Genomic DNA, 9,778 nt, shown 5'->3' with positions numbered 1-9,778 from the left:
CCTAGAATAGAGGTATAAAACTTTTAATCCAGATTGTCACTTTGACTAAATTATTTTCTCTCAGTTTTGTTTAACACTTAATACAAGAAAAAAAAATGGTTAAGCGTAGGTTACAGCTTCAGATCTAAAAGTCTCACAATGTGGAAGAAAGCAAGCAGCCATAAAACATGCTAATGTTTCTTTTTTTTATATATGAAACAACCATTCAAAACGATTTTTCTCCCTGTTCATGTGTAAGATCATATGCTAGTATTCGTGTTGACCATCCCAGAGTCATCTACAAAGCCAAGGGCAGAGACCGCTGCATCTCCTTCCATAGAACTGAGACCCCCAGCTGCCCCCTTTCTATTAACGTACTTGTGCAGCATGCTGTAGAACTGGTTCTTGGAATTGAAAGTGTACAGTGCCGAGATGTGCTGCCACGCTTTACTGCTTGGGGTTTTGCATTCCTGCGGATCACTGCACTCAAAGAAACACCTAACGTTCTCTCGTGCCAACTGGGTCGCATTCTCCGAAGCTTCTTTTTGAAGGATCTGCCCCTCCTTTTCTGTATATATTTCCCAGAATTGTAGCTGTAGATAACTAACCGGGGAGAAGCATCGAGTGACAGACTTAACAGCCAGAAGTAAAATGATGACGACTGCTATCAGGACCCAGCCCAGCACCTACAGAAAACACAACAGGACTGCAGCTTAGTGACCTTTGACATTAGAAACATTTTAAAAGCCTGGGATAAAGTCTAAACGATTTACCAGCTTTGATGATGAACAAGTCATGTCTTAAGTCCTTTAGAATAAGAAGTGTTAGTAAACCACCTCCCCACTCCCTAATACATCAACACAACTACGGTCTTGAAAAGTCAACCAGAGTCCAAGTCATGTCATGTCGAGTGCCCTAGAAGGAGTTCACACGTCACTCCTCTTGAACTGAAAATGTGGAGTTTCTGCGGATCCAGAGAAAGGAGCATCCATTCTAAAGAGCCCGGGGTTTCCTAAGTCTGCGGATAGCGTGGGTGGTGAGTTTGGGTCTGGCAAGACGGATTCTATTGTAAAAATGCTTCTAGTTTCCCCCGGATGTGCAACTTCACCTGGCCTGAGTATTTGCTGCGCAGTGGAAGGGAACACTAAAGAATGGTGCCTAAGGTACACAGCCCAGGTGCGTTTATTCGGGCTCCTACAGCGCCAGCTACGGGACGAATGCCTCCTCCTTTCCCTGCCATTTAAATATTCACTGTCGCTGGTCTAGAGAAAACCCACTGATTTCTTCCTCACCCCTCTGCGCCTCCCCATCGCGCCCGGAGTCTGACCTGAGACTGAGCCTTGAGCTGACTCAGGATGTCCTGCATCTCCGCCTCCTGCTTGTTGCAGGGAACCTGCGGTAGCTTGTCGACGCAGCTGTCGTTTCGGCCCTTGCACAGGCGCTTGGCCATGGACATGCTCCCCGTGACAGCACACTGGTAGAAGGAGCCCCCGAGCAGCGCCACCGCCACCCAGGTGACGGCCGGGACTGTGGCGGCCGCGGTGAGTCGCGCGCACACGAACGCGCTGTGCGACCAGGAGCTGGAACTCGTGCTCCGGCTCCCTGAGCAGCAACCGGTGAGCAGGCGCCAGGTGCGAGCGCTCAGCGCGTAGCCCAGGACGAAGAGCGCGAGCGCGGGCACCAGCAGGAACACCAGGCCGTAGGGCAGGTTCCAGGTAGCGCTGCAGGGACACTGGAACACCACCTCGGAGAAGATCTTCTCCCCACCCGCCGTCAGCAGGGTCACCAAGCCGTAGCCCAGGGCGCTGCGGTGCTTGCTCTGCAGGTCCAGCACTGCCTTGAACTTCTCCATGGAGTCTGCTCACCCTGGGCTCACCCTGGGCACCCCGCTGGGCTCAGAAGCTTCAGCTCTGCTCTGTGTGTCAGAGGAGGGTTGAGTGAACCGGGTCTAGGACCTTACACTCAGCTTTGAAGCAACTTTAGAAAAAGGAAGACGGCTTTTCCGCCCTTTCTGGGTTTCACTTTTCTTTTTCAATCAAGCCAGCTCTAACATAGGCCAACAAATCCGCCCCTAGATCCTTGACCTCCCTGGACCCACTCCACATCCCAAGACTGCAGGGAACAGAGGAAGCCCCGAGTGAGAGACTGTATTTTGATATGGGTAGCCTGTCGAGGACTCCTAGACCAATTAATTGGTTCATGGTAAATTGGCAAAGCCATTACCCGTATGGGTCAGGGTCAAAGCTTTCCTTGGGAGTCCGAGAGTGCGTGTTTATCATACGTTGATCAGTGCGCGCGAAGACTAGAAACTACAGCTTTCTCCTGGAAGTTTACAGGCTGTGAATGCTGGCCCACAGAGATGGCTTTCCAGCCTAACCGCTCCTCCGTGCTGTACCTAACACACACGCTAAGGTTTGGGGAGAACCCCACCTGATCCCAGCTTCATTGCCTGGGTGTCTGTGTGTCTGTCCTTTCTCCATTCCATAGCAGCCTCTAGCCAGCCTTTCTGGATCCAAACTGCAAAGGACAGAGCAGAAGGCCGAAGCCCTGGTCACATTGCTCCCTCAATTCTGGAACTCTACCACAAGAGAACTGTTAACTCTGTTCCTTTGTTAACCCAACATGACCTCTTACAATGTAGCCAGCTGATCAAAACAAGAGAGCTACAGAATTTCCTTCTATTGTAGCAATCCAAATTCCTAAGCCAAAACCCAGCTACTAGAAATAGGGCATTTACAGGAAGCAGAGACACACTTTTTCATTTTTTTTCTTCATAGGCTAAACCACAGCAAAACTGTGATAGAAGTATGAAGTCAGGTTCTAGTTCTTCTGTATGATGCACCCAACCTCCAGTACAGGGGTGCCAGATTAGTCCCTGCTGACTCCTCTCTCTGTCTCTCTGTTTCTCTCTCTCTGTTTCTGTTTCTCTCTCTCTCTCTCTCTCTCTCTCTCTCTCTCTCTCTCTCTCTCTCTCTCTGCCAGTTTTTGCCAGAAACACCCTCACAGATGTGCCCCAAAGTACCCTATACTAAGGTACCTCTTAACACAGCCATCTTGAAAATTAACTGTGACAATCTCCCATGATTGCCATGGCAGGAAGGATTCTGGATGGTCTCCCGGTAGCCATGGAATGCTTCAGCACAGCCTGTGGTCCAGCTTACTGCAAGAGGACAAGGACGTTCAATCCTCTCACTGGCCGAAGAAAAGAAGTGGCTGTGGGTGTTTGTTCCAGTTTCTGGTGTCTGTTTCACTCATTTCCTCCCCTAGACAACAATATCCAGACCAGTCACAGTGTGGTGCTCACAGCCCAGTATCTTCAGATAGAGTATGGTCACCCTGACATTATGTCACATCTTCATGCAGTCTTTCTTGGTTGACAGATCTGTAAATTGATAATAATAGATTAACCTGTTCTCTCCAAAAAGTATACAGTGAGTAGATCTATGTGGGCTGTGAGCTTGATCGTACAAACCTTTCTTGATTCTACGTCTTCCAGTTTCTTGAGGATTTTCTCCTCAGCTACATACTGCACTTCTGGGCAACTAAGCAATTTTTTTGGTCCCTGTGTTATCTGTGTAATGCTAAAGAAACTTATGTCCACTTGAGCTTATGATTTCTCAACTTTAAATCCCTCCTAAAATTACTGTCTTATCGCTTCGAATCCAGTCAAGTGTGCTTGCCAATGTTTGCATTTGTTTTGGCAACATTGTTTCTTAGATCTATTATATTCTTTTGCTTTCTGGACCCGTATCACTCCTATTCACCCCCATGGCCATAACATGTAACCTGAGCCTACACGGGTCTGTGATTCTCTGTGAAAAAGGCACACTTAATTTTATCTTTGTCCTGAGTGTTTATCCAGTAGAACACTTTAATACTGTTAGTCCTGAAGTGCCTTGTTTATTGAGAGATGTTACCAATAGGTCTAGAGGCCACATCATACTTTTAATTTGACCTTATCCACAGGTATTTTAATGGGCTTTGCCTTTCAATGATGTGTTGATCTCTGTCAGTGTTTGGAGTCTCTAACACCTGTAAGGATTTGTAATTTTGCAAAGCTCCAACATCTGAAATAGCTCTGTTCCTTTCTTGTTTGTTTATAAATTAGCCAATTCCCTTTGAGCTTTATGTCTCCTTGCCAGAACCTAACTGATAACAGCCACTACACACTAGGAATGTTGTTTTCTTCTCTTTTCCACCAAAAGCCACATTCTCCTTAGTTCCATAGCCTTTGGTCTCATTTCATAACAAGAGTTAGTTTCACTAATCACCCCAAAACATGATTGTCAACTCTCTAGCCTCGCTGATCAATTTCTAGGATGTCTTATCACTGGCTGCCAAGATCCTGCCAAATATTATAGGGTTTTTTATTAGGGAAGCGGCCTGCTCAGACACCAACACTGGTCAGACGCAGTCACAGACTTCAGCTACCCACAAGGGAAAGGGGAGATGTGGTCCATGTTTGGGACTTCACGGCATGAGTGAGAACAGGGAGTTTCTCTCACAGCACCTTTTCTGAGTCTCTCACAGGCCTTGTCTTCCTTTTTAGCTCCCTCTTTGTTTCCTTGTCATGGTGACGGTTTTGTAGAAGTTAATTTGATGTTTACTATTTTTTTGTTTATCTGCCCAACTAGATTATAAACTCCATGAGGATGAAGATCAAGCTTGACTTAATTTAATCACCACAGGGGCACCTAGAATACATTGATGGCTGATAAATGTGTGTGGGAATGGTTTGTAGATTAATGAGGAAAGGGCAGATTTAGACTTTCTCTTCTCCTTTTGCCGTCAGAACTGTGCCTGTTTTCTTCAGCTCACAGCTCAAGCCCTTTGTAGAGCTCATGCCTGTCTGAGCATGCTACTTATCTCAGAGCTGAAGACACCTTGAAATGTCAACTCTGTGACCAACAGTGACAGCCTATCCACAGAGGGACAGGGCAGCATTCAGAAGACAGAGCCCTGGGAAGGTCCCAGGTGCAGGTGAATAGCTGCCTGCACACCCACTCCCACTCACCTCCGTCAGTCACCAGTGGGGGCTGGTGGAGCTTGAGGCATGGGCAGAACCAGGCATCTCCCACGACTTCCTCCTTCGAGCTTGCCTGCTTCTGTTTTGTTCACTCAGCACAAGTGTCTGCCCGCTGGCTCCCCTGTTTTTCTATACTTCCCATAACTACACATAACTCAGTCGTCTAGAGACGGATATTCATTTTTCCTTGAATTGTAGAAAGTGACCAAAGAACAATAATTATTTTTTTTGTACTTTATTTTTAGATTTTTTTTTTTAAAAAAATAGGCTTTATTTCCTTTCCTGGAAGCAATGAACCGAGACAGAAGAGGTTTTACTCACAGCTGAGCCAGACTGCATGGGACTCTACTTTGGTAGTACCATGCACCTGCAGTACTTTCTTTATTAAGCTAATCCAAATTTGGCTACAATGACTCTCTTCCTGGCTCCTTGACGATGGACCCAAGTCTCCTTCCCAGCTCTCTGCCTCCTCCTACCATTAATATTGCCACCCACCAAAGTTCAGTCTTTACCCGACTAATATCCTCGTGGCTCCATCACTAGCTGTGTCAACTTGGACAAGCAAGTGACTCTCCCTGTGCCTGTGTTTTCTCATCTGTAAAATGAAAATGCATTTATCTGGTCCATTGGGTTGCAGAGAGCAGATGAGTTGGTATATGTAGCATACTTGTAATAGTTCCGGCATATAGAAAATGTTCAAGTGTACTGCACCTTATCAATGCTCTTTACCATGGCTTAGACTATGTGTTAACGTGCCCAAATCTTCCTCCCTACTCCTTCCCCTTCCAAAGCTCTACACCGTCATTTCCAGTTGCTTAGTAGACATTTCCACTTACACATCCAGCAGTTACCTCATACTTTCAATAGTATTCATATTACGGCAAAAATTATTTCATTTTCAGATTTTTCATGTCAGTTAAGGCTATTAGGTTTTCAATCTAGAAGACTTAGTTGCTGGTGGGTACCACTCAGTTTCCTATGCAGTTTAATTCTGTCTTCAGATTGGATGTCTCCTCTTCACGTGTGGACCAGACTCTCATTACCTCACCCCACTGCAACTCACAATACCTAGTTCTAGCAACATTAACTTGTTGAGAAATGACTATGAGTCACAGCTGGCAGAGTTGAAAAATGGTGGCAGACTCTAGCAGTTTCTTACAAAACCGGAATACTCTTACCTTATTATCCAGTATTGTGTATGTCCAGCAGAAAACCTACACCCAGATGTCTATAGCAGCTTTAGTCATAATTCCTCAACACTGGAAACAACTAAGCTGTTCTTCAGCAAACAGAAAAATAATTGTGGTACATTCAGACAATGGAATATTATTCACTTCTTTAAAAAATGCTGTCAAGATATAAAAGACACAATGAAACTCAATGCACTTAATATCGCTTAAGTGAAAGGAACCGATTTGAACAGGCTACTCACTATATGGTACAGTTCTGTGACCCTCTGGAAAAAGCAAAACTGTAGAGATAGTAAAGTGATGAAGGATGGAAGGAGAGTTGAGTCCACAGAGTACAGAGAGAAATCTAGAGCTAACACTGATCTGATGCTGACCTAACACTGTAGCTACTCTGAATGAGAGGGCTGGACCTGGAGCTCAGTGCTAGAGTTGATGTGTAGTGTGCACGAAGCTCCAGGTTCAAGCCTTAGCACAAAAGAGGGAGAGGGGAACAAAGCAAAAAGAAGAAATGCAAAAGGAAATGGTGAGGAATATAGTATTCAAACAATTGAGCGCTGTACAGCAGTGTAAATCAACAAATATTACTGTAGCAACAATTAACAAAGACAAATCTTTAAAATGTGATATTGAATGATAAAATTAAACCTCCAAAATACATTTAGTGTGATTTCATTTATAAAGTTTTAAAAGTCTAAAAAAATCTATTTTTGAAATTATGTATATTATATATTGTATTATGATAAAACTATAAAGAAAAACAAAGGCAATCATTAAGAATCAAGCCAGCACTTTTCATCCTTGGGGCCTGAATGACTAGACTATATGATTTGGAACAGTTCAGGGATACTGGCATTGTAATATTTATAAACCACTGTGAAGATCACAGGAATGTTGACTTACATCTGTGCCTTGTATTCTAGTCTTAGTATTTGTCATAACTACAAGTTTTATTGCTTAATTTATAGGGCAAGAAAGAGAAAGTAAGCCAGTGGCCTTGCTTTCCAGTCAGAAACCCCCATGCTTTCAGCTGTCGGGGGACAAGCTCCCTATGCCCTACACTGGCATGGAGGGTCGGCCCAGGCTACATCTACACTCTACTCCATCCCAAGTACGTGGTTTCCAGCTCCACTCACCCCTTAGACTCCCCGGTCTTCAACACCACCCTTTTCTGTTTGCTTTCTTGCTGCTGTGGATGGTGCCACACTGTTCTTGGCTTGGCAAACTACCCTTTCCTTTAACACTCAGCCCAGCCCATGCCTTCACTCAGGTCATCCTCCTGCTCCAAGACGGCAATGCCATCTTTGCCACGGCAGGGTGAGCTCTGGTGTCCTATAACACGGCAGGGTGAGCTCTGGTGTCCTACACCACAGCAGGGTGAGCTCTGGTGTCCTACACCACAGCAGGCAGCTCTGATGGATATTTCACTGTATAGTTCTAAATGCTAGAAGAGAGGACCAGGTGCTCCCAACACAAAGAAATCATAAATGCCCAAGATGCTGGAAATGCTGCTTGGTTAGACACCATCATCACAGAGTGTATACATGCACAGCAACAGCACGCTGTGCCCTGTACAAATGTACAACTATCCTGTGTCAGTTAAAAAGTTAAAAATTAAGAAGGATTAATAAATGGGACCTCTTGAAACTGAGAAGCTTTCGTAGGGCAAAGAACACGGTCAATAAGACAAAACAACAGCCTACAGAATGGGAAAAGATCTTCACCAACCCCACATTTGATAGAGGGCTGATCTCCAGGATATATAAAGAACTCAAGAAACTAGACATCAAAATCCCTAACAGTCCAATTTTAGGAGAATGAAGGCTAAGGAATCTGAAGAACACTGGACAAATGAGACATCTGAAGAAAAAGGACAAATCATCTAGAAAAAATGTCCCAAGAAAAAGAGCAAAATGGCCTATTGGTATATCATCTATAAAATTTCATAAGTCTTCCTAAATGTTTGTTTCTGCTCTTCTCTAAAGACATTTAACATTATTGATTTTCTTGTAGTCCCAGTTCAATTAAAATTTGAAGCTGACTTTGGAGTTGGAGAATGGCTCTCTCCTTCTTTAAACTCAAGCATGTTGTTAAAATGAAAATGCAAATTCCCTGTATCATGCCAGAAGAAAGAGCCATCTTCCGATATGGGACAGGAGAAAAACCAAATTAATCAAGGGACTATTCTATTACTAATCTCGATTCTTTGATTCTATTCTGATTCTTTAAACTTTTCTTAAAGTATAAATTTTATATCAAAATTTACAACATTTTATATATTAAACTTTGTTAAGATACTAATGGTCATATAGAGTACTAACTAATTCTAGAAAAAAGGCTTCAATTAGCTGCCTATTCACATCTTTGTGTTTAAGTCTCTTATCAGTTTTCTGCAGGAAATCATGGCCAGGCTTAACATCAAATTTGAAGTCTCCAGGAAGAAGATGGAGCCCCACAACAACAACAACTCCAAGTGGACAATAGTAATATCACTAAGCTGACAAACATCATCTACAGATGAGCTTTGGACTACAAACTGCTCAGAGCAATTTTTGAGATGGCTAGCTGAGATGATCCAGTTTCAAAGACTACTTGAATAAGGACTTGAGATAAGCCCTGAACTTTGGCATTATGCTCAGACTGGACAACAAAAGATATAGCTACCTTTCCTAGAATTTGACAATTAACCCAAAATTTCTCTTCAGAATAAAGATACCTTCGCCCATATCCAGCAGGAAGCAATTTTAAGAACACAATGCCCACATTCCCAAAGAGGTGGTGTGGGATGGGTGGTTTTTTGGTCTTTTATGGGTTTTGGGTCTGGGATAATTTTCATTGTTTACAAGAGTTGGTTACAAGTTGTTGTTAAGGGTTAGGAAAAGGGCTAAGCGAAGGAGATTAGATTTAAGTTTCTTGTTAAAAAAGACATATAGAAATGATAGAATAAAGGGTAGATTATTGAATCTACTTGGAAAAATAAAGAGAAGGTATAAATACAAAATAGATAAAAAGATAGATTATTGAATCTACTTTTAAAAGACAATTACTAGTTTTAAATACTTTACATTAGATTGGATTTTTGTATATTGTATACAAATTATATATATTGAGATTGATATTGTTAGAAAATGCTATATGTATATTTCTAATCTTGTTCAAGATATTGTACTTATACCATTCATTTAACAATGTAATGCATTTTGCTGATTCTCGAATGCTATTGTTACCAACTATTAGGATATAAAGAAATGAAAGTTAGTAGTTAGACATTACAATCGAACTAGTAGTCATATTAGGTATGTTTTCAAGATCAAGCAGATATATTTTAGATAGACAGGTCATCTTCAAACTCTTCAGAGATCTACAGAATATGACATTTAAAGTGTTTTTATAACTTAGAAATTTTTTCCTTTTTTTTAAGACTATGAGACATGTTGGCTCCTGGCAGTACCAATCTACTTCAGAGAAGATATGGGCATTGAAGAAACTGCATATGGAGTTAACTTTCATTGTGGCAAAAGTTAGCCACTGGACAACAAAGTATCCTCAAATTGACTGCTGACAAACAGGACAAAATGGACAGACA

At 42.8% G+C, this 9,778-nt stretch overlaps 1 protein-coding gene across 1 annotated transcript; it reads right to left on the bottom strand.

Moving 5' to 3' along the window:
* Positions 1-210: 210 nt before the first annotated feature.
* Positions 211-2,050, bottom strand: Calhm6 (calcium homeostasis modulator family member 6). The gene is made up of 2 exons (XM_059272974.1): positions 1,307-2,050; positions 211-665 (listed from the first exon to the last, which is right to left on the bottom strand). Exons 1-2 carry the CDS (start codon positions 1,829-1,831, stop codon positions 240-242), a joined length of 951 nt encoding a protein of 316 aa, XP_059128957.1. The 5' UTR covers positions 1,832-2,050; the 3' UTR covers positions 211-239.
* Positions 2,051-9,778: the final 7,728 nt, after the last annotated feature.

Source organism: Peromyscus eremicus, chromosome 8b (assembly GCF_949786415.1).
Source record: "Peromyscus eremicus chromosome 8b, PerEre_H2_v1, whole genome shotgun sequence".
NCBI classification, from domain to species: domain Eukaryota; kingdom Metazoa; phylum Chordata; class Mammalia; order Rodentia; family Cricetidae; genus Peromyscus; species Peromyscus eremicus.
The sequence above is the reverse complement of the archived record's forward strand: the minus strand, read 5'-3'. Positions and strand labels throughout refer to the sequence as shown.

Bases quoted from the DNA above. Each gene is read 5' to 3' on its own strand.
- Calhm6 (XM_059272974.1), bottom strand. From the start codon at position 1,831: ATGGAGAAGTTCAAGGCAGTGCTGGACCTGCAGAGCAAGCACCGCAGC. The intron at 666-1,306 runs GTCAGACTCCGG...TGTTTTCTGTAG, and splicing joins AGCTCAAGGCTCAGTCTCAG to GTGCTGGGCTGGGTCCTGAT.